Source organism: Nilaparvata lugens, chromosome 3, assembly GCF_014356525.2.
Source record: "Nilaparvata lugens isolate BPH chromosome 3, ASM1435652v1, whole genome shotgun sequence".
In the NCBI taxonomy this organism is placed as follows: Eukaryota; Metazoa; Arthropoda; class Insecta; order Hemiptera; family Delphacidae; genus Nilaparvata; species Nilaparvata lugens.
The window spans coordinates 8216834-8243789 of record NC_052506.1 but is presented as its reverse complement, the minus strand read 5'-3'; the positions used below and the strand labels follow the sequence as shown (position 1 = coordinate 8243789).

General features: G+C 32.9%; 1 protein-coding gene across 6 annotated transcripts in view; it reads left to right on the top strand.

Moving 5' to 3' along the window:
• Positions 1-13993, top strand: part of LOC111064407 (pleckstrin homology-like domain family B member 1) — a 226716-nt gene extending 212723 nt beyond the window's left edge. For all 6 annotated transcript variants that reach the window (XM_039425321.1, XM_039425320.1, XM_039425322.1 and 3 more), the window contains 3 exons: positions 4112-4231; positions 7024-7281; positions 11694-13993. In XM_039425321.1, coding sequence (XP_039281255.1) covers positions 4112-4231; positions 7024-7281; positions 11694-11882 — 567 coding nt within the window. In that variant the 3' untranslated portion in view covers positions 11883-13993. The remainder of the gene's footprint in view (positions 1-4111; positions 4232-7023; positions 7282-11693) is intronic.
• The last annotated feature ends 12963 nt before the right edge of the window (positions 13994-26956 follow it).

Below are 26956 nucleotides of genomic sequence, written 5' to 3'. Positions count from 1 at the left end.
CCGAAATACTCTACTCAATGCACTCATTTACATATTTGAAAACAATAATTGGCTTGGCGAATAATTGGCAATAAATACGATTCCATGTGCGAAATCTTCGTTGTAGTCTTATCTAGGGCTGTCAATATGAGACAAACTAGCCGCAAATTCTAGAATTTAATCAGTTTGTTTCAATCAAATTCAAATTTAAAGTGTTATCTAAATTTGAGAAAGAAATGGTACAAGGAGTATCCTTAGTTTTTCTCTCCCAATCAGTGCTTCTCTGTAAAAAAATATATAAATATAAATAAAAAATAAAAACAAAATCAAGAAGATGGCCATGTTTATGACAAGTATCTGTTTCTAGACAGTGTTCTTTTTTTGAAACGACAACTCGGTCATTTATTTGGTACAATGTGGTCCGAAAACAGAGCCGCCTAAAATTAAATATCAGCTTCTGTCGCACATTGAGATCGGTTATGGTCCACTTTCTCCCCTGGGTGTCACCACTCTCAACTCTCTGCTTCCTTTCATCTTTTTCTCTCCCTAATCCGGCATCTGTTCTGTTCTGCTTTTTACTATTCCATTCAGTTCTCATGTTGAACTAATTATATTATTCCAGGCTCTAACGACCTATCGTTTTCATAAAACTGTGATCTGGTTTTCAAGTTTTTTACATCTTGCCTTTTTACTTGCAACTTGTCTGTTGAAATCTGAAAACAAAGGTTTTTATATACAAATATAATCAACTATTTCGTATACCTTATCGTTTATTATTATAGGCTACACATTTCTCCAAGTACTAGGCTAATACTTTCATTTTGATCCTTTTATTATTATTTGTACTTTTCCAATAGTTGAAAATGGCACGAGGTTTAAGCCAATAATAACTATTAAAATATGGCAATTTGTTATGACTTATGATGAGGGTTCAAAAAGCATAGATATTAGTCTCATAAACATAATTTTTGGCGAATCATCTACGATATAATAAAAGAAAGAACTGGCTTATACATATACGGGATAAGATATACAAGAATGACGTATCATCACTGAACTGATTAACTTGAAAATTCACATACAGAATCTTAAATTCACTGGGGATTGTTATAGGCTTTTTTTCAGTTCTTCAAGATTTCAGTAGGTCAAGTTTTAAGTTAGTCAAGTTTTTTATTAGACCCTTTGGTTACCTAATAGTGTTGTTGAATAATACTGTAATATTGAATGAAAAAGACTAAGAAATTGTCGAAAAACCACTGATTTATTGATAATTAGAAATACATTAGTATTATTACACACAATGGTGTAATAACCGAAACCGGTCTTTCTAATTATCAATAAATCAGTGGTTTTTTGACAATTTCTTAGTCTTTTTCGTTCAATATGAATAATTACCACAATATCAACTTCTCAACTACACAAAAAAGAAAAATACTGTAATAGTTATCGTATTCTTCTATATTCTCTTGTCTTGAACTATGATTTGGTTTTATTATATATGCACACAGCAAAATAAATATTGATTGCATTGAATTATGATTGCACCAAAAATCATATAGGAGGAGCATTACTACTTCAACATCCATTCATCTTCCTATCTATTGATTTAGGAAGGAATAACATGCTTTCTTACCCTGTGAATCTTCCTTTAAGCTGCGTTTACACCAAAGCTATTAACGAAATGTTAATAACTTAACCCTTACAGATTCTATTAGATTGAACGGAACTTGACAAACACATATGCTCATCATGTGTATGATAAGTTATGTTCAATCTAATAGAATCTATAAGGATTAAGTTATCATTTTGTTAATAACTTTGGTGTAAACGCAGCTTAAAGGAAGATTCACAGGGTAAGAAAGCAAGTCATTCCAGTATTGTATTATGACACTCAAGCACAGTGTCATATTTTTTTTTATTATCATTGTACTAGGTGATGCTTAGGGTAATAGATACGGCATAGTTTTAGATTTTTTGGAATTTTTGTATTATCTGTTGTAGCATAAATTTGTATTAATTTGATGACAACCTCGATACATATATTATATAGTGAGGTATCATTTTGTAAACCTTGAAGATTGTTATATTATTCATCACCTTAAACTTTGAACCGGCTTACTCTTTGTGTTACTGAAACCTTCAAATTCTCGCTAATTGAAAAACAAATATATTACTTTAATAAAACAAAGTGCAAGAATTGTAAATGCTGGTTTCATTTGAGTTTACAAAGTAAGATGAAAATAAATAACATATTCTAAAAAATATAATAGTAGAGAGAGATGGTGGTCAAAAATCATAATTGAGTTCATTTGTGAAAATCCTCACACTTTTTAAATAAATTATTATCATTCTTTATTGATTGATGCAAAAAGTACATCATGATGAATGATAGGGAGAGAAAATATTTGTTAACCTTGTGCTACATTCCTCTCCCAAATTTAGATAAGGTTACACATAGTCCGAAATAGGTTAAGTCTTGTAGTTGTTCACATCACAAAATTTCCAGTCCTTGAATTCATAATTTGTAAGTTATTTACTGTGATTGCTTTTGAAGAATGCAATGAAATTAATCACTTGGATTTTTGAATCTATTGTCTTGCTAGACCGTAAAGTTCAATCGAGTTGTATGCTGGAATCTCAAGAAGTTATGAATAAGTGGTCAATCCAATCCAATTTTGTAATATTCCATTCTACTGATGGAAAAAACTGAGATGTTGCAATTATTCAAATGTTAATGAATTGATAATTATTATTATTACCCTGTTGTCAATATGTGCAGTAGCAGAAGTCTTCGGAGTGAATTACAGCATTTAATTTGGATTTTCGTTTAATAATAATTATTAATATTTCATTGTTTATGTGACAAGTTACTTCCTATTATTCAATTAGTTGATGTATTGTCACAGCTACTAAAACTGCTTCTATTTATTTATTCATGTGGCTTTTATCGTCAGAGAGATCCTTTCGGATGTTCTGCCTCGCCGTAATACCCAATTTCACTTCATATATACACTTAAGTGTATAGGTTAGTCATATGTATGGGAATTCTTCAATAAATTGGAGACTGTTGTAGATATAATACTGTAATTTCAGGATAAGCTATTGGTCGAATACTCTACATTTTGACGTACAACTGAATTCCAACCCCTCATAAGGAAGGGGGTGACTTAGGGGTTGTAACTCGAATATTTTAAATGTAAATTGTGTGATACATCATTTTAAAGGCCTTCTCAAAACTAGAAAGATGGCATCGATTAAAATGTTCTATGATACTTGTATCCAAAATGGCGGCTGATTGAAGTTTTAGTTTTTAAGGAAATGAGGGGTTGTAACTCACATATTTTGGATGTAAACACCCATTGTGAGATACATTTTTTTAAAGGCCTTTTCAAAACGAGAAAGATGACATCAATAAAAAGGTTCTATGATACTTTTATTCAAAATTGCGGCTGATTGAACTTTATCAATTATTTCTTTAAAAACTAAAAATTCAATCTGCCACCATTTTGGATACAAGTATCATAAAACATGTTTATTGATGTCATCTTTCTTGTTTTGAAAAGACCTTTAAAGTGATGTACCACACAATGGATGTTAACATTAAAAATATTTGAGTTACAACCCCTCATTTCCTTAAAAACCAGCAATTTTGGATACAAGTATCATAGAACATTTCAATTGATGTTATCTTTCTTGTTTTAGAAAGGCCTTCAAAATTACGTACCACACAATGGGTGTTTACATTAAAAATATTCGAGTTTCAACCTCCAAGTCACCTCCTTATGAGGGGTTGAAATTCAGTTGTACGTCAAAAGGTAGAGTATTTGATCAATAACTTATCCTGAAAGTTACAGTATTTTATCTACAAAAGTCTCCAATTTATTGAAGGGTTCCCATACATATGACTCACTCTGTATAACTGATTCTATAATGAGACAATTATTTGTATTACAATAACCGCTTCCATGTTTGATTGGATGTATCTGACAAACAAACCTTTGATCATGCATAAATTTGCTATGAATTGATCTCTGAGATACTTGAAATTTTATTCACCAATATAATTATTAGCGTCAGAGTTGTTGTGCAATAATTTTTATATTAGAGTCTAATGTGCAGTTTTCTATTGCAGAGAGATAATGAAGAGGTCGAACAGGAGTCTGGTGAGAGTCGACCCATTTCAGATGCTTCATCTTACAGTATGGATCAGTTGACAGTTCGCATGAGAAACAAGTCGTACTCCAATAGTCAGGTAAATCAATTTGCAAATACTCAACTTCAATTATTTACTGATGTAACATGACATTGAAATATTGTTAGCAATGTAGAAACTTAAGGTTTGGAAATTCGTAAATGTGAAAAATATGCAAAGTTAGCCATGGCTATGCAATAGTGATTATCATTGATACCAGGTGTAGATTTCAATCATTGACCGAGCGAAATGAGGTCTAAGATTCAAGTCGACGGTTTGGCATTTCTCTTAATGTTTAAATTAATGTTTATATGTTGCGCATTTAAGGCGAAACGCGGTAATAGATTTTCATGAAATTTGACAGGTATGTTTCTTTTTAAATTGTGAGTTGACGTATATACAAGGTTTCTGGAAAATTTGCATTTCAGGGATAATATAGAAGGAAAAAGGAGCCTCCATCATAAGCCAATATTAAGGTGCGTACAGATTTACGCGCCGCGAACATGAGCAATTCAATTTTAATCAGCGGATGTCAAGCCTTTTATATCTATATCTTATAACGTTTCTGTAAAAATACAGATATAGTCAGCTGATTAAAAGTGAATTGCTCATGTTCGCGGCGCATCTGTACGCACATTTAGAGTAAAAATCATACTATAGAATTATTCATCATAAATCAGCTGTCTAGTAGACTATAATACAACCCGTTCAAAAACATCGAACATCTTAAAAATGTATCTTTCCATCAACGTTGTAGATAGTTGCAGCCAGACCTGATAACAGCGCTCACACTCATATTCCGGGACGACACATCACGGTACGATAGGACAGAAAGCACTATGTTCATATAGGATTTTTTTGACATTTTAAATTGATAAATTATTTGTTAATTTTTGAGAAAACATAACAACAGGTCAATCTAACTTACTGAGTGCGAGGTCCAATGTTCACAGAACTACTAGTTAATTTAGGAAATATTCCTCTAACACTACTTTTGGTTATATCTAGTGTGTGAGAGCTTTCCCTTTATTACAGACTCTACATTCTTATCAAATTGGCTTTTGATTATTAGACAATATTTCTGATCATTCTTGCTTATTAAACTGTTTTTATATAGCTGAAAGTCGTTCTGATCAGCTGAAAGTTTTCCATTGATTATAGAGTTTTCTTTGAATTAATTATTGGTCTAGCCCACAATAATATATTTTGTACTAAGAATATTGAGATATGTTCTCCTTTATCTATGTCTATCCCATGTCTTCACACTAATTTTAAGTCTCAAAGAAGTAAACATCCAAGGTCGACTTCCTAGAGAGAGAAGTAAACTCTTACTCCAGTAAAGAGGGAGAAAATGTTAGTAGTACTAGGTTAATATTTGAGAACATATTATTTTCCAGGGAGTAAAATAGAACAAATTGTTGTGGAGAACCTATCACTATATTGCTGCAAAAATGAATGGAACAGAATCGAATGTAATTCATCAAGCATTACCTATCTACCTGGCATAACCTATTCGGAACTGAAAGTTTTTTTACGTATTTTACGTATGGGGAAGATTGAGTGCAATAACGACTTTGTTGTATCATAAATCTTATTTTATCATATCATATTATTAGATAGATATAAGTATGGTTGGCCTGGAACGGCGTTAGACAAGTCAAAGTGCTAGCAAAAATGCAAGCATTATGTGGAATTATGCTTTATATTTTGTTATTCTCTTCTCATTTATTTGTTGTTGTCACACATATTTATGTAAGTGTATACTACAGCAACATTTGCAGATGATACTGCCATATTATCAGTAGACAGTAATATTCATATTGCAACAGAGAAAATACAGAGATCCATCAACAAAATTCAAGATTGGACTAGAAAGTGGAGGATGAAACTAAATGAAGCAAAGTCGATTCACATCAACTTCACCAATAACAAGGGTCTGCCCATACCAATAACTATCAACAACCAAGTTGTACCATATGCTAATGATGCCAAGTATCTAGATATGACGTTGGACGCAAAGCTTCGCTGGAAGGCCCATGTCAAGAAGAAGAGAGAAGAGCTTGGAATCAAATATAAGAAGCTGTATTGGCTGATCGGAAGAAACTCCATCCTTTCAATCCGAAACAAAGTACTTCTGTACAAACAGATATTAAAGCCAGTATGGACGTATGGTATACAACTTTGGGGGTGTACCAAAGACAGCAACATCAATGTCATACAACGTTTTCAAAACAAAGTGCTAAGGAACATTGTGGATGCTCCTTGGTATGTCAGGAACAGCAATCTTCATAGAGACCTGCACGTCAACCTGGTGTCCACCGAGATCCAGAGGCATGCGGAGAGGCACGAGGGGCGACTTCACCAACATGACAACGTCGAGGCGATCCAGCTGCTAGACAATGGAGGGTTGGTGCGGAGGCTCAAAAGGAGGAAACCGTTTGAACTAGTGTAGTGCTTATTCAAGTAGTGTCCAGTGAAACAGCAGAGCAGTGATTGAGTGAAGTGAATCAAGCTTCTATAGTGCAGTCAATAAGTGTACATATTAATAATTATTAAACAATAGCAGTAAGAGTTCCTAATGGGAAATTCACTGTTCAATTTTTCAAGTTGTATTTTAGGATAGAAAAAAATAGCTCATTAGTCTTTAAACTAGATGGCTATAGTATTGACCAATAGAAAAAAATTATATTGAATTATGCTTTATATTTTGTTGTTGTCACACATATTAATATAACTGTATCTCTGGTAAGTATTGGAAATAGAATTTGATTTGTAATTTTCTGGGCTAATTAGTAGTTCAATTACTAATTTAATTAGTAATGTTGTAATCTTACTGTCCATTGTGATTACAGCGGCCACTAACCAGATACCTGCCGATCAAGGGCGAGTCGTTGGACCTGCGCGCGCACATTCTGAGCGCCGGCCACCAGGTGGAGTTGTGTGGTCACGTGCTCCTGGACCAGACGTCGTGTCGCGGCTTCCTGCACAAGATGACGTCACGCTTCCACCAGTGGAACAAGCGCTGGTTCGTGTTCGACCGCTCCAGTCGCACACTCACCTACTACGGCGATCGCTCCGAGAAGAAGCCCAAGGGTGGTGTCTACTTCCAGGTACCAAACAAATCATCAAATATTATATCACCTAGTAGTTCTGTGATCTGGTAGTATGTACAGTACGCGTCCCTTAGCTTTGATTCCCTGACTTTGAAACGGCATAATTATACGCAAGGTACAATTCGCGGGGTAATAGTTACGGTTTAGAAAAACATCAGCTTCGGAGACCCTAGATCCCCAGATAGAGGAATCTCCCTGCAGAGCTTCCTTGAAGGAAGCTCGCTAGACACAGAGATTCTTCATGAATGAGAGAGTTGCAACATAGAGAAACAATAGCGTAAGTAGATATCCCATGGTATAGGGCGTTTATGTCGCAACTTTTACTATTATCTCAAGCTGATAGTTCACATAGTTCTTTCCTATGCTGCTGTGTGACGCTGGTAGTCTCTCAAATTGTGCCGTTCATACACTATCATCCCAACAAAACAGTAAAAATTGACAATAATCGACAGTAATCGGCTTGAGATAACAGTGAAAGTCGCGACATAAATTCCCTATACCATGGGATATCTACTTACGCTATTGTTTCTCTATGGTTGCAACGTATCATCAACAATGGAAGAAGCATGTTGAACCAATAAAAGGTCGTAACTCCAAAAAGCTCCTTGTGTATCTTTTGGGATGCAACACGTTGCTTTTGAGGAAATACAGAAGAGCATCTGTTGCTTATGGAAAGATACATTTCAAAAAATGTCTGATGTTTTTGAACGGGTAGTATTATAGTCTAGTGGCCCTCCGCCGATAGGCAAAGCTTCAGGACCCGGACTGTACTCTGTGTAATAACTAGTAGTTTGCCTCCTCTAATACTATCCATCAGAGTAATATTTCTGTCCTGTTTTGTCGTGTCGTGTTGGCGAGATATCGGTATGAAAACGGCTAATGACTGTGTTACTAATCATCCGTTGTAAACAACTATCACCAACAGCTAATTTCCTACAAGACATACTGTCAACTGGTCAGCCCGAATTGAAAGCTGAAAAAGGTCGAGAGAAAATAGGCCTACTATGCTACTTTGAGTTATTAATTGCATGCAATCAATAATCCACTCGACAGCTGATTAATCATGAAGAATATAATCTGATTTTTACAGTAATATTGGACTATGGAGGAAATTCATTTTCCTTTTATACTACTAGTAGTTCTGTGAACAGTAGACCTCACGCAGTTTTCCCATCCACAAGGATCTGGTGTCACCTGTTCACCGGCTTCTCCAGACAACTGTGTAATGCATGCAATGAATAATCCACTTGTCAGCTGATTGATTATGATTAATTCAATAGTCTGATTAATCCTATCTTTAGAATGGATGATAAGAGATATCGAAGTATGGAGGAAAATTCCTTTTCCTTTCATATTATCCTTAAAATGCAAAATTTCAAAAACCTTGTGTATACATCGACGCGCAGTTAAAAAATGAATATTCCTGCCAAATCTCATAGAATTCTATTAACGCGTTTGGCCTTAAATGTGTTACATACTACTTACATACAGGCATACAGACAGACGAATGAAAATCAGAGTTGAAACATAGACCTCACTGCGTTCGGTCAATTATCCTTGCAATGCAAAATTAAAAAAAAGATATTTTCTTGATTGATTTGACATCAAATTAATTATTTTATCAAGAAATGATAATTATTATTAGATTAAATTCAATGGGATGAACAGCTGTGTACAGTCAGTGGCAAAATCGAGAGACTTGGCAACGTTTTTCTCCTATCTTTCTTCACTGCCATTATAACGTGGAACTCACTATATAGTGCAGTCCACGTTATAATGTCAGTATTTGATCAGCATTGGTATTGCTATCCTTGTCTATCATTCGACAAAGCAGATAGCGCTATCCTCTTCTATCTCCGCAACGCTACCAGATCGTTATTTAACAATGTAGAAAAATAATCTGGCAAGGCAGAGAATAGGCAATCGGGGCAACACTGTTCCCCTATCCTTTTCCACTGCCATTTTAACGTGGACCTCACTATAGTAGTTTGTACTCTGTTAGTAGCTCGACTCCTATAATACTGCCCGTCAGAATAATTCTGTCCTCTTCTGTCGTGTTGTGTCTGTGAGATATCGGTATGGAATCGGCCAATTGCTGATTGGGTTGACGTATCGATAATACTAACCGTTGTTGTTGAACAACTATCACCAAGACATACTGTCAACTGGTCAGGCCGAGTTTAAAACTGAAAAAGGTAAAAATCAAAATATCCCATCCAAGAAAATCATAAGCTGACATATAGCCAAACTGTATAAGTATAAACATAACCTGAAGGACAATGAAACCCAAAGACCTTAAAGATGCATAGACTCACATGCAGCACTAGTGTCATACTTGGAATTGAAATCGGCCATTGAGGGGGCAACCCATAAGATTATTACATACCAATGCCTTTGTAATCTATAATATTACAACTATATAGATATAATATCTCGTGCTAAAATACCCCAATGGCGGCCTTCAATTTCAAGTAAGAGCTATCATTGGGGAGGCATAGGCATTGTGGGTCTATATCTCTTTGAGGTCTTTGATGAAACCTGAAAGGTTTATGGAAATATATTGGTATTATTCCAAACCTGAAAGGTTTATGACAATATACTGGTATTATTCCAATTTTTTTGATAATTATTAAAAAGCAGAAAGTTCGCTTGTTGCATCTGAGAACATGTTCGTTTTATATAGTTTGGCTATACGTCACCGTATGATTTTGGCGATTTTTTGCCTACCGAAAACGGTCGAGAGGAAATAGGCCTACTTTGAGTTATTAATTGCATGTGTCATTGCATGCAATCAATAATCCACTCGGCTGTTTAAACATGAAGTATTCTATAATCTTTTTTTTACAGTAATATTGAACTATGGCGGAAATTCCTTTTTCTTTATTATCCTTGAAATGCAAAATTTCAAAAAAAACGTACATATACTTACAATACGAAGACGGGCAATTCCAAAAAGAATATACCTGTCAAGTTTCAAAGTTGAGCTACATTTGTAAATTGTATACGAGAATGAGTGCTTCCTCATACATACTTGTTTATGAACGTTGGCCATACAGCGAAGAGGATACTCCTGAAAAGATCCTGCTATTTTACTTAACATTTTTTTCTATTAAGCTTAATCTAGGCCCGGTTACACGTTTCTCTATTACATTCAACCACGATTAAATTACGTCATCGCATTTTCCACCGATTGGTTCATCAGTTCTCATGGAATTCATTCCGTATCTCTTAACCACGGTTAAATTTAGTAAAAATACGTCCAACCTGGAGTTGAACTTGTAGACAAGTATGAGAGGTCTATGTGAGAAATTAAGACAAGTTTCTAGTTTTTCATTGATAAATCAAATAGTTTGATCAATAAATTAAAAAATTCATTGATTGATTAAAATAGTCAAATGAATTCAATCCTCGTTGCTTCATCAAGATATTTATCTCGGGCCACTCCCGTGTTTGGACACGTTAAGCCGTCGGTCCCGCCCGCCTAAAAAGCAGTCGTTAGGTCATGTCAGAGGCCCTGAAATTGATCAGTTGCGACCTGAAAACTCTGACACCAGACCTGAGCCAGCCAGGTCACACGATATTATTATTATTATCAATGACAGTTAACACTGTTCAATTTGTAATTTCACAATTATGCATATAGTATTATTTCACATGTTTTCTTATCAAACTTGACTTGAACACTTAATCATGTTCTGAGAATATCAATTGATATTTAGTATTTCTTGAATCGAAATCAACCATTCCAAATTCAACAAAAATATATCATATATTGTCTCCTTATGTCAAGTCTCGTTTTAAAATTGTCAAAACCGCTTCATAATTGACCGAACGAAGTGAGGTCTAAGATTCAAGTCGACGGTTTGGCATTTCTCTTAATGTTTAAATGTTTATATATTTATATGTTGCGCATTTACGGCGAAACGCGGATATAGATTTTCATGAAATTTGACAGGTATGTTCCTTTTTAAATTGCGCGTCGACGTATATATAAGGTTTTTTTTGGAAATTTTGCATTTCAAGGATAATATAAAAGGAAAAAGGAGCCTCCTTCATACACCAATATTAGAGTAAAAATCAGACTATGGAATTATTCATCATAAATCAGCTGACAAGTGATTACACAGATGTGTGGAGAAGCCAGTCTATTGCTGTATTTCCATAAGGTCTATAGTTTCAATCAGGTACTTTTGGATGAGAATACTGCGTGAGGTCTACTGTTCACAGAACTACTAGTAAATTTGGTATAGAAATTAATATAAACATAACCTACATAATATTTGGACGATTTGAGGCGAAATTAAGAAATTGAAGAAGTTCTCGGCGATAGCCTGTTTATTGTTCACTCTATCCAATCAATAAATAAATAAAATACTGATCCTGTTTTAATGAAACTCGTTTTGTTACAGGCGATTGAAGAAGTGTACGTAGATCACTTGAATTCTGTGAAGTCACCGAATCCCCAAGTCACATTTGTGATCAAGAGCAGTGAACGAACGTTCCACCTGGTGGCTCCGAGTCCAGAGGCCATGCGTATCTGGGTTGACGTCATATTCACTGGCGCGGAGGGATATCAAGAGTTCGGCCAAGGATCTTAGCACAAACTGATCTTGTGTTGTAGGTTGACTTGGACTATTTTCTCATGTGAAGTTTAGTATGTGAAACATAAACTAATCTAAAAACTCTTTACATAGTATTGTTGATACTGTATCCACTTTATATCGAAGAACTAAGCTCTTCTTGTTGAAATATATTGCCCACCATTATTTAACTTTACCTTTAGTAACTGTTGATTTATGTTCAGTGTATCTATGTAGACTAGGATTGAATGTAAACTGTTATACTTCATTGTTTTAAGGTTCATGCTATGTAATTGTTAGTGTAAATTTAAATTACTCATCCTCTATGTGCTGACTAAGGTATTCATAATATCTTACTCAAATTTATCACCCCCTTTGAATAATTTATGCAAATATAGTTCAAATAGTAAATCTCATTTACTGTTTATCTCTTTTCTGTATAGGGCTACTTTTACTTGAAAATGGCATCAATGTCCGAAACGTGTTGTGATTAAATATTTCAAAAAGGGTACTAAGATTTTTATTTTTCTTTCTATTTCTCATTTACTGTTATATTTGCTTATTTAACTACTTACTTTGATTTCATTCACTGTTCCATAATTATTGTTGTTCTACAACTTGAAAAACTATACAGTATTTTTCACTTTTCAAGTTATCTATAATTAACCTTACAGTTGTTTTGTGGTACTTTTCCATAATGAGAACACAAATTTAAATTGTCAACCACTTTTATTTAATAAAAGTGGTTGACAATTTCAATTTGTGTTTTCATTATCTATAACTATTTAAAGATGAAAAATTATAAAAATATACCTACGATGATTCCCTACTATTTACTCTCAATATTAAGTAATGGTTTTATGAACTAAATTGTTGTACTATGTTGTGATAAAATTTATGTTTTGTTTCTTTAGAAATTTCTGACTAGTAGCTCAAGTTCATTCACTCTGTTATACTTTTTTTATGAATGTCACAATTTCTTTTTAGTCTGTACTTGAAAAAAGTTACTGTACTTTTAAATTATTCGTTTATTTACCGAAAAGCTATGTTCCTGTTTTATCATGGAACTCTACAATATTATTCTATAATTACACTGTTCTCCTCTTTTATAAAGCTCATTGACACACTTGTTCCTACCAGCCATAGTATTCTATAATATATTTTTTTTTGTGATTCATCCAATTTCAATTTACTAATTTCCTTGTTAAGAATAATTGTTACTCAATTTTAAATCGAATGCTTTCAATATCTTTATACCTTGCCAAGATCATTTATAATTTGAATAAAATGTTAAAAAACAGTATGAGATTATGTATAGGGCCAGTGGATTTTATTATGTTATGTTAATGGACATACCGGTACTGAAATATGTTTGTTTGAACGATTTTTGAATACCGACAAATGACGTTAAGTGATGCAGTTGAATTGGAATCTTCTGAAATTCGAGTCCACCCAGGAAACCCTCAAAAATATTATGTGACCCTTTGAAATGTTACTTTGTATCCTATGTGGTTTTGTGCCTCATTATTCTAGGTAGCTTTTCAATTAATCTGTTGATGCTAATTTCTATTTCTCCTTTGATGCTCTATTGAACATTGTACCATGCTTGAAAAGCTATATTCAAGTTCAAGTGACATCCAATTTTTTGGCTGCTACTAGCTACCTCAGTATTATGAAAAAGAGTTCATTCTTATACCGTGCCTTCGAAACCAATGTATATTCGTTAAATTGTAAATTTATTCAATCAATAGATTACCAAGAGCCAGAATTTTCCCCATGTTACTATATTTCCATACAGTTCTACGTGACGGTGATTTAGTTTTATATACACATTTCTATAAATGTTATTTATTTATTGTTGGTGAGTCATATTGGACTTATTTTAAAATTGATCAGTGAATAAGTTTTGTAATAATGATTATTATTATTTGTTGATAAAATATAGAATCTTGCATTAAGAGTGTGTGAAGAAATAATCAAAATATATGATATAAGAAAAATGTGCTGTTTCTAATACAATATAAGTATTTTGTAAGACATTATCTGTAGTTTCAAGTAGAAAGTTCACAAAGGTATTGATATATTTATCAATGTAAAATATTGACTGTAATTATAAATGTTGATATTGACTACCTTGGCGTTTCATTTCAAATCCCTCGATCTACGTTGAACTATGTGAGACTAGACTCTGTACTACTAAGCTCTAGAGCTAGAGTATTGGCCTTTAGAATGAGACTGATTAATTAAAAGACATGATTGATCATAATTAACCAGGCTAGCTGATGTCTCTATCTAATTATAGAGAGAGAGAGACTGGAGACTTACAAAATAATTTAATTAGTGGTCATAATTAATTTTGTTAGCCTACTACTTATTGACCGAACGAAGTGAGTTCTAAGATTCAAGTCGATGGTTTGGCATTTCTCTTAATGTTTAAATGTTTATATGTTGCGCATTTACGCGAAACGCGGTAATAGATTTTTATGAAATTTGACAGGTATGTTCCTTTTTAAATTGCGCGTCGACCTATATACAAGGTTTTTTGGAAATTTTGCATTTCAAGGATAATATGAAAGGAGAAAGAAGTAAACACATAGCTTTCAACCTCAATGCAACTTGAATAATATTTTAATATTTTTCTTTGGGGGGACTTAAGGCCAAATATTGATTGCCAACCAAATCATTTCTGTGAGCTACCAAAAACTACCCCACGAGCTACCGGTAGCTCGCGATCGACTGTTTGGCGACCACTGCTCTAGATTATACAGGGTGTTTAAGAAGTAGTGTCGAACATTCTAGGGTATTGTTCCTGGATGATAGGAGACTACAAATGCCGTGGTTGAAGTGTCCAAAACTCAGCGGTTATCCTTATAGCTGATATTTTGTTTTTTTTTCCACTTAGAAGTTTTTATCTCAAGAATGAAATGTTGTATTGATCTGAAATTTGGCATGACTATTTATGCTATAAAGAATAAACTTTCGATGTGAATTTTCAAAATGGCGGCATTTTAAATTTTTGATTGCAAATTTCACGAAAACCGTTCACTTTACAAAAAAATTACAAGAGACAAAAAAGTAAGCAAATTTTATCAAGATTTCAAGGATATCTTATTCATTACGATTGGTTAAAGAATAACAGAGAAATAAATTCTTTTCATACTGCATGTATTACTATGAACAAACAAGATCATCTGAAAAACATTTTAAAATCAGCTGGATGGCCATATGGAGCCATACCGAGTTCCAAAGCTTCATCTTAAATACAATTGAAATTGAAAATTTATAATTGATGTTTTAATGGTGACAAGTGGTCATGCATGCAGTACGAAAAGAATTAATTTCTTTGTTATTCTTTGACCAGTTTTGATAAATAAGGTATTCTTAAAATCTTGATAGAATTTGCTAACTTTTTTCTCTCTTGTAATTTTTTTGTAAAGTGAACCGTTTTCGTGAAATTTGCAATAAAAAATTTAAAATGGCCGCCATTTTGAAAATTTACATCGAAAATTTTTTAATTTAATTTTTTAAAGTTGAGTCTTCATGTCATAAATATTCATGCCAAATTTCAGATCAATAAAATAATTCGTTCTTGAGATAAAAATTTACAAGCGAAAAACATAATGGCAGCTGTAAGGATAACCGCTGAGTTTTGGACACTTCAAATACGACAATTGTAGTCTCCTATCATCCAGGAACAATACCCTAAATGTCTGAAACACCCTGTATTTCACCATGAGTTGAACAAGTTTCTATCTATGAGGATAGAGGATTTCAGTCTTGGGGAAACCTAGGGAAGGCAGTTTATTATAGGTATGCATTCAGTCTTTAGAGTAAGCCAATTCAGTGGACGCAAGGCAATGTGAAGTACTATGTGTAAACATAACCTATTTTTGGACAATTTCTATCTAAATTTGGGAAATGAACAGTTTTGGGCTTTAAGCCTGTTGTTCCTTCCCCAATCATTCATAGTTGAGAATGATATTGCAACCTATGTATAAATGTATAAATAAATAAACTACAGGCCAGTCCACATGGCTGGGCTTTCAACAATAATAATAATAATAATAATAATGAGTTTCTGTTCATGGCGTGGTCTTAAGTATGGCCACAAGTGAACAACAACTACAGATAGACAGTCCCACACAAGGTGGACTTAGCTTGGGGCTCTCAACAGGAATAGCGAGTCCCATAGAAGGTAGACTTGCATATCTGTTCGTAAATGCATTCGGCTGTCCTTTATTAAACAAATACTGTATACTACCATAGAGAAACAATAGCGTAAGTAGATATTCCATGGTATAGGGAATTTATGTCGCAACTTTTACTGTTATCTCAAGCCGATTATTGTAAATTTTTACTGTTTTGTTGGGGTGAGAGTGTAGGAACGGCACAATTTGAGAGACTACCAGCGTCACACAGCTGCATAGGAAAGAACTACGTGAACTATCGGCTTGGGATAACAGTAAAAGTTGCGACATAAACGCCCTATACCATGGGATATCTACTTATGCTATCGTTTCCCTATGATAACTCTACGATAACTTTGATTACCGTAGCCTATACTTTGATTATACGGTATGGGAATTGTGATACTATCTCTGATCTACTTTCAAACAATAAATATTTTATTGATTACTATTATGTTCTTTCTAGTCGCTGAGGAGCATGTCTTCTAAAAATGACTGACGATTATGAAGTTGATCTTAATAATTGTGGTCCTTACTAGTTAGATAGCTCAGTATTATATTATTGTTCCTTTCGTCAAGTGTATCATTCGAGAGGGTTTCAGCAGTTTCAATTTTTGACCATTTTTGCAAAATCCATGATGTACCTATTCAAGGATTTCATGAAAAATACAAATCACCCATATTTGGTTGATATTCGGGCTATGGATAGAGGTTGACCTAACAAGTGTTGTGCTATAATATGAGACGTTTCGCTACAATACAGAGTGAGTTATTCACTGCAACATCAAATCTTTCCTCCACTTACAGATCAGAGAAATCACTCATCTTCAAATGCTTATAACTCAAGAATATGGGTGAGTTTTGCCAATGTGATGACATATTATTGTTCCTCTCGTCAAGTTTTATTATTGCTGAGAGTTTGAGCGATTTTAATTTTTGACCATTTCAGCAAATATGCTAAAATTCAAATCGATGCAATAGAACGCATATACAGTTAGTTACTTTACTCAATAACTCTAGATACGTAGTGTTGGTAGCTATAGCCGATCCCATATTTTTGGGATGTACTAGAGTCTTGACTGACAATTTATTAACCAACACCACTGGGTGTACGATTCAGTTTTTTTGTAGGAAGGAATAAAAGAGAAAATGAGAGTTCAATGGTTAAGGAGAGTCAATGAAGCAGATAAAAGAAAAAGATACATTTTTCTAATATAATTTGATGAATCTAAACTGTGGGTATATACGGTACCGTAGCTATTGATTGACTTAGCCATTCGCATACTATCTACCCAGTTTGGCTAAAGTATGTTAATTTTTAATCCCGATTAAATGCTAGGAGAATCAATCAGAGAAACCTTCTTCTCAAAAAAACCTTCTCTGATAGAATATCGTGAAATTTAACTGATTTTTGTACAACCGGGCACAAGTGGTTTTTTCTAATAAGTACCTACATACGCTATTGTACCGTACTACGTGAGTTATTAATAATTTTAAAAAATCAAATATTTTCAGAAACAAGATAACAATATAATTGACAGAGAATGCTGTCTTATAGATTCACCAATATTAGTTTTAAAATATCAATATTTAAGCATGAAAGTTTATAAAACATAAAACTATTTAGAATACTTTGACTGGATTCCAAGCTTCGAACATTCAAAATTCGCGGGTCTCTAGGAGTAAAGAACATCTGATTTAAGGTTCTATCGTCTGCTTTGTCTGCTGGTGAGTTATTCTGATTATTATCAGAATTTACAAAATTTAATTATATTTATATTCTTGAATCACTCTTAATCAATTTAAAGATAAGTTTTTTATTCGAAAATGTATGATATAGCAGCAACCAAATGTTTTTTCTCAGGATGAGGTTACTCTATTGATATCACCTGATTTAGCTCGATGAAAACAGTGATGCAGTGACGGGACGGCTGAGAAAGAAAACGCCATGATACTTTGTAAATGTTCAATGTTGTGAAATGCTGAAGTATTATAATTGATTATTATTTTTGTGTGGTAGATTATCCAACATCATTCAAGCTGGATAGACTACCAGAATATCTCCGCGATACCGTGGACTGGTTTATGGGGTATGTTGTTTTTTCTAAATAATATATTTACTCCAGTAACCCGAGCATGAAATCTGTCATGTCACTTTTGCTTTTACAATATCACTATTTTTTGTAAGTTTTATTAAGCTCATGTTAAAGATTCACCACTTTAAGGATTAGATCTATTCTAACTCTTAATATCATTACATCTCTGTATCCGTTAATATTTGATAGGTACTTATTATTCGACATTAGTATGACCCTGGTTTCCTTGGTTTCATAGTTTGTACATTTTCATAAAAGTGATTATTTATTTCTATTTGAGGACTAGCAAAAATGCATTACAGGGTTTTAAATCAATATCTTTTAGGTTTAAAACACTTGGATTAAATAATTAACCTCATTGTTTGGACCTGGTAATAGTAATGAATACAAGTAGCAAGTAGCTACCTAGTGACTCATTGAATTTATTTTATATCAAGATTAGCTTTACAAGATGTCTTGATGTCACATCATACATCAATAAATTGTTAGCTAACCTTCCTGCTTGTATAAAGAAAATAGTATGATAACAACGCATTATGTTAACTTGGTGCACCAACTGTGTTGCTTGAGTTTGTTATGATTTTAACTTTGGCTTGGAGAGTAGGCTTTATTATATTTTTAAACATTTCAAAGAACTTATCAAGCAGTATTGGAATTAAATAGTCTCTGTTAATATTTGCCTAAATCTATAAATCCTAAATCTGAATTACTGAATTATAGTGACTTATTAAGTTATCATTGTGCCACTCATGTATTTTTCATAAGTTTGCTTAAAAATATTATAAAGTACTAATATACTTCAGGAACATCAAACTCGAAAATTAATATAGGCCTATGTAGTATTGATATTAAGCAGTGAACATGCATAAAAAATATTAGTTATAAGTTGGTCTAATTAGGGGTTGGTTTCAATAAATTAGAAGTTTGGGGCTAGGTCGTTACATTTTTAATTTGATTGTCTGTAGCCTATTATAAAATTGAATGGGACTTGAAGATAATAGGATGATTTAGAATATTGAATGATACTCTAAGTAAATAAGATGGTTGAAATTGAATGAGGCTTTAAGATAATAGGTTGATTTCAACTATTATATTATATTTTAAAATTCAGTTATATCAGGCGCGAATCCAGGGTGGGCCCCCCAACTTTGCAAGTGGTGTTTGAAAAAACTACAGTTAGGCTACTTTTGTAGTTGAAGAAATACGCATCATGACATTGGCAATTGAATAACAAATCCAAAATTCTATTTAGAATATTATTAAAAAATTGCTGCTCTTGATTAAAAACTCAACATTTTTCCTTGTGGGAGGGATCTAACTGGAGGGTGGGGGGAAGGGGTCCCCCCGGACGACCGCCCAAATCGTCCCCCCAAGTCAGAGTCCTGGGGATCCGCTCCTGAGTTATATAGGCTACAATACAATTGGTTTTAGTACTGATTTTGATACAATTATAGTGCATTTGATCAATTTTAAGCAAATTTGAAAATTGTAATAATTAATAAAATCTTGATTATCCATTTTATTCGTAGTAGTGGGCTACTAATATTAGGCTATAATCATGATGTTAGTTTCACATTTATTCAAACTATTCAATTTTTTGTTTGTATAAATAACTGTATTTTTGAAGCTCAAACTGTTGATAGCTGTTAATTCTAAGATATTCCTACCTAAAAGTGATATACCGCTTCTGCGAATAAGCTTCTCCCCTCTTTCTCATTAAATAAATGAAAATAAATAAATAAATTCATTAAGACAAGAATTTGGTTCAAACATAGAGTATTGTCAATAAAAAGAAACCAACATTGACTACCAATAGAAGCCGTTTAAATTTCTGACGGGTTAGTAAATTAGTCATGATTTATTTTCTCGTATGTGTGAAGCGCGTAGAATGATGTCATCAAGACGTTCTCAAGAATTTGATCATAGCGCCAGCAGCATTATTTTGAGATCCAGGACCGTGTGTTACGGAATTTGAATTGATAATATTGATGCAAAAGGCGGATTATAAATTAGAATGAGTGACGCATCCTAACCCGAAAAAGACATGGGTCACATAAGTCTTAGCCTAAATTAATTTATTTTGAATAATGATTCAAATTTGTAGGTGTGGTATCAAATTATATAGCCTTATTTCAGTGCTCTATAGACTCTGTTGGTTCATATAGGTAGTGAAAGAAAGAATTCTTGATGAATTCGATCTCCAATGAAAGATAATTTTATTGGGATTTGTGTTGAAGAGAAGTTTTTTCTTCCATGTACTTATGATGAGTGGAAACCTTGTTATGAGATTAGTTAATGATGTAATAATTTAGTTGACCGAGCGAAGTGAGGTCTAAGATTCAAGTCGACGGTTTGGCATTTCTCTTAATGTTTAAATGTTTGAATGTTTATATGTTGCGCATTTACGGTGAAACGCGGTAATAGATTTTCATGAAATTTGACAGGTATGTCACAGAACTACTAGTTTAATTTAGAGGGTGCTGGTGGTAGAAGAGCACCCTCGTAGAAGAGCCTGGACCTACCAGGTATTCTAAAACGTTATTTGTATTTGATCTCACTGGAAATAACTCTCGATTTAATTTTAAAAAATCAACTCTATTCTAATTCTACTGAAATTGTCTTAATTTGTAATACTTTTCAATAATGCATTTTCCGGGTTTCCAATACTGGAGTGCTCTGACCCATATTTCCTGAATGGAGTGGTGTTAAGAAACCAATATAAATATTTATGATGTTATTTATTTACTGGTACATAAATTATGACAGAACTATTTGGGAGAGAAGCAACATGCTTCTAAATATATTTATATTCATAACGCGTAGGCTACATGTTGCAATTTATAAATAAGCACACAGCAATTTTGTTAGAATACACTCTATTTTATAAGTTGTCATCTCATTACAAAAACACACACACGCACTGCTCCAGTGCCATCATTATAAATAATGTTATATTTATAATCATCATATAAATATGGTGAAGTCGGCTAAAAAGACGATTTGAATTGATTCATTTAGAAAGTGTGCCATAATAAATTGGCTTGACAATCTCTAAAGTTGCTGAAGGAGCTTCTAAGGTTGAAGCATTTGAGTCCAATTTCAAACCTTGTCATTGTTTTCACCACTTCTTAAATTGTAGAAACAAATCTAATATAGTTCAATCTATGAAAAGTTCAGCATTTCAAACTGATCGGAATGTAGAATTTATACAGACAAGACATTCACACAGAAATTACTAGATATTTTTCTAAGCTGAGAATGGCTTTGTTGATGCACAGATTGAACTAGTAGTTCTGTGAACAGTAGACCTCACGCAGAATTCTCATCCACAAGTACCTGATTGAAACTATAGACCCTATGGAAATACAGCTTCTCTACACATCTGTGTAATCACTTGTCAGCTGATTTATGATGAATAATTCTATAGTCTGATTTTTACTCTAATATTGGCGTATGAAGGAGGCTCCTTTTTCCTTTTATATTATCCTTGAAATGCAAAATTTCCAAAAACCTTGTATATACGTCGACGCGCAAATTAAAAACGGAACATACCTGTTAAATTTCATGAAAATCTATTAGCGCGTTTCGCCGTAAATGCGCAACATATAAAAATATAAACATTTAAACAATCAAACATTTAAACATTAAGAGAAATGCCAAACCGTCGACTTGAATCTTAGACCTCACTTCGATCGGTCAATAATTATTTACTTCCTTTATGGTTGATGTAACCTTCAATATTCATTCCAATTGTCTTCAATAAGCTGTCGATAAGAGGGCAGTTGTAGCCTAGATTTGTGCAATACTATTTCAACTATTATGGTCAACAAGAACTGTATGCTGTGGCTCTCTCAATTCAAGGAAATGTGCAGTTTTCCTTCTTTGGCATTCATAACCTTTGGGAGAAGGAAAATGCTGTCCTTTATCTCACTTTAATCGGAATAAGCTTAGATAGTGGTTCATAGAAATCTAAATCTATGAATCATTCCTTATTTTTAAATCGGGATTGCATGGATTGCAGAAATAAATATGATTTTATTGCCGTTGAATTCTTAGAACAATAGGCAAAGTCGAATATAGAATATACAGTACGACAAAAGATAAAATCATAGGTCTCTATAGTACTTACTGTATAGTGGCATTTAATGGTTCATATAAAATTATTATGATCCTCATTTTGGATTTGGAAAATATAGTATTTTATGATTTTTTGTATTCTATACTACAGGAACATTCAAATTAGGATTATTAGATTCTTAACTTTATACTTAATACTTTATCCTTTATCCTTTTATCATTTCTTATTCTTTACAGACAGCACATCATTCAAATTTAAACCAAGTATCAAGTCTTGAGTATCAAGTAGAACGAATTTTGTTATCAATTCGGATCTCAATCTTTCTAAATTCAAAATTAATTGTTTCAAGTGTTTGCGTTTTGTTTCAATGTAGAAATTAGTGAAGAATTGGAAAGTCGCTCATAACCTTTATTTGGACAATTTATTTTATGAAATTGGGATGAAAGGGAGTTTTGGACTGTAGTCTATTTCTTTGTTCTAAACTTGATTGTAAATGATAAATAAATATCCTAATCATCTTAGTATCAACTTCATCGCCTATATAATTGATCGAGCGAAGTGAGGTCTAAGATTCAAGTCGACGGTTTGGCATTTCTATTAATGTTTAAATGTTTGAATGTTTATATGTTGCGCATTTACGGCGAAACGCGGTAATAGATTTTCATGAAATTTGACAGGTATGTTCCTTTTTTAATTGCGTGTCAACGTATATACAAGGTTTTTGAAATTTTGCATTTCAAGGATAATATAAAAGGAAAAAGGAGCCTCTCTCATACGCCAATATTAGAGTGAAAATCAGACTATAGAATTATTCATCATAAATCAGCTGTCTAATGGACTATAATACTACCCGTCCAAAAACATCGAACATCTTGAAAATTTATCTTTCCATCAACGTTAGTAGACAGTTGACTATAATACTACCCGTTCAAAAACATCGAACATCTTGAAAATTGTATCTTTTCATCAACGTTGTAGATAGTTGCAGCCAGACCTGATAACAGCGCTCACACTCACATTCCGGGACGACACGTCACGGTACGATAGGACAGAAAACTCCATGTTTATTCAAGATTTTTTCTAGACATTTTAAATTGATAAATATTATTTATTAATTTTTGAGAAAACATAACAACAGGTCAATGTAACTTACTGAGCGCGAGGTCTACTGTTCACAGAACTACTAGTTTCTTAGCATCAGCTTTATCACCTTTATAATAATTATATTCTTAAATAATATTTTCATATACTGTAGGTACAGTACTTGATACTATAAATAACAAAATATTAAAATGGAAACAAAAATCTATACTGAAATATTTACAATAATTTCACTGCTTAATATGAAAATTTAATATAAGCTTACAAAGCTACTTCAGAAACCAGATTCCATAAAAATATACAGCCTTATCAACTTATTGTGAGGTGGTGTAGCTGAATATATTGAATAGGTTGGTAGAATATAATTGCTTAAATAGTAATTAGAAAGATAATCGTGCCACATAATGATGAAACTTCATTCATGTCATATCAACGCTGTATATAATTTTTTGATAAGAATCATTCTCAACTTCCTTAAACTACGCAGCCTTTCTAGTTAGTATGTGTATTTACACAAACTTTGTGAATTTCACTAAATATTCACTTTCTAAGCGAATTTCCCTCAAGCTGAATCAATTCATATGCTCATGAGGTAATCAATTTCGATTTTATGTAATAGAGTTTTAAGACTGTTTTGATGCTAACAAAAATTGAATGATTATGGAGATAATCAATTCTATTACATTCTTTGATAACTTTCTTTAACATAATTATTATATTAAAGTGATTGGTGTGAAAAGAATAGTTTCAATGAAGACTTTACTTTCCCTTATCATCCTACTAATGATGGCGTGTATTGGTGTACCTTGCTCTATTTTACTCAAGTTACTTATTTTACTTTGCACTAAACTGAATTTCAGATACGACGTTCTTAACACATTATTTATTTATTTATTCATCATTCACAATCAACTTGAGGACAAAGAAACAGACTACAGTCCAAAACTTCTTTTCATCCCAATTTCATAAAATAAATTGTCCAAATAAAGGTTATGTGCGACTTTCCAATTCTTCACTAACTTCCACATTGAAACAAAACACAAACACTTGAAACAATTAATTTTGAATTTAGAAAGATTAAGATCCGAATTGATAAAAAAACTCCTTCTACTTAGTACTTAAAACTGATTACATTATCATTATCTATCAGAAGAAATAATGTGTTCAGTGTTTTTTGTCATGCATTGTAATCTTTTAAAAAAGTCCAATTACATATCTGCTCAGTTTTTTCTAGAGTATCCAACAAGCTTGTTCATAGGTGATACGATAAATTTGTAGCACTAGCTTGAATAGCCGGTAGGTAAGGCAACTTCTAATTCACAAGCCTATTATAATTGAATGAATGGTTGGAAAAATTAAATCATATATGATCTGAAAGTTTGTCCTCTATCTAGAAGATCTACATAATAAGAAAGTACTAAAAAAATGGTCTGTCCAATAGAAATAAAAGTTGTTTAGAATACTGTATTCATAATGAGTGATTGTGACAATAGTATTCGTCAATTTTCAGTATTTATGAGGTCCATTTCAAAAGTACCTGTTATAAGTTATGCTCCGTTCAAATAACATAGTTAATATCAAATAATATAAAAAATCTACTTTTTATAAAATAATTTACTTTTATAGTAAATAATAAATATCGGGGTACCGAGCTTCGCTCGTTATTTTTATTTATTGATAAACAGAACACAATTTATTCTCTAAAATGATCGTGTTCATATTTCACAGCTTATACGTCATCTTATGGATTTCGGGGATGCGATATTTTGATTTTTCACATACCCACTCGCTCACTCACTCTTTTACTATCCACAGCTGTTTCAGCCAAGGATGAAATTATCCTTTTGATGACGTTCAGCGATTTTTCCCAAAGATGAGACCTAGTGCAATCGAATTTTTTTATCATAAACCTACTATGTTCCAAATTTCGTGAAAATCGTTAGAGCCGTTTTCGAGATCCGTTGAACATAAACAACCAGATATAAAAATATAAACAGATATACAGACATTGCTCGCTTAATATAATAGGATAATCAAATGTAAATTGATTAAATTGATTAATTGATTCATTTTTTCTAAATGAAAATTTAGAAGTATCAAGCAATTGGAGTTACACATTTAAATACATTGATAACTTTGAAATATGCAGAAAAGATAAAAAAAATTAACATGAGATTCTCTTTCATTTCATTTTAATTTAGCCATTTTAATTTATAACTTGGTTCAATGTACTACTTGATATCATCAGAGACAAACGAATATCAAGTATTGAATATCAAGTATGAGTATTATTTACTCTATAAGCGTTGAAACCCCAATTTGTTTAGAATCACCCAATGTTATGTACGTTCAAACTAATTAATTTCTATAGATTACTATCTCCAGTTTATGTATTCTTTTCTACTCCATTCTTTTCATTCAATAACTCCATTCTATCTACTCATCTAATAAAATTCCACTTTGCATCCAATAATTCAGGTTTTGCTAAACAGAGAGGGGAGGTAGAATCCAAAAGTGCTTTCTACACAAAGGAAGAGTACATTGATCATTACTCTACATGAATTGTATAATGTTTTCTTTTCCTGTGTTTTGTTTTTGTTACTGTAGGCTGTGTCTATTTTGTTTGACTATTTAGATTTTTTGACAAGTCTTAGATCCCCCTAATTAGGTGGGCAGTGGATGATATTTTTCTTTCCTTGCCCTATTACCATAGGTAAGGAAAGTATTGCTTTCCAAAAAAATTAAGGTACCCTAATTTCAAGTTTTCTATACGTTTCATGGTCCCCTGAGTCCAAAAACATGATTTTTGGGTGATGGTCTGTGTGTGTGTGTATGTGTGTATGTCAGTGAACACGATAACTCCATTCCTAATTAACCTATTGACTTGAATTTTTAAACTTAAAGTCCTTATACCATGAGGATCCGACAATAAGAAATTCAATTCAATATGGCGGAAAAAATGGCGGATAATTACTAAAAAAACCATGTTTTTCACGTTTTCTCGAAAACGGCTCTAACGATTTTCTTCAAATTTATACCATGGATAGCTATTTATAAGCCCTATCAACTGACATGAGTCTCATTTCTGGGAAAAATTGCAGGTGCTCCATAGTATTCTTGAGAAAAATGGCAGATAATTACTAAAAACCATGTTTTTCACGATTTTCTCAAAAATGATGACCGATTTTTTCAAATTCATACCCTGTATTTATCAGCTCTATCAACTGGCATGTGTCTTTTTCCTGGGAAACTAATTGAGGATCCCTGACAAATGGACTTTGTAACCTCCTTCTCGTTCATGAGCAGTTTATAAAAATAACACATAGTCGAGATATTTCATCTGTAGAACAGCTGTTTTGACGACTTTTAACAAAAATCATCGAATTTCACAATTTACACAAAGGAAAATGTACTCTGAAAACAATTACACATAATACAGTAGTCTGATCGTAGTTTTAAATAATATGTAGCCGCCAATCGTCATTATGTTATTCCCCTAAATTATTCTCGTTCAAGAATGAGGCTTACAGTTCAATGAGCAAGTAAAGTTGTGTGAGTGTACCACACCAGATTTTGAATCTTTCTATCCATCTATCTGCTTGATATCTTACTTGAAAGTAGAGCTTATTT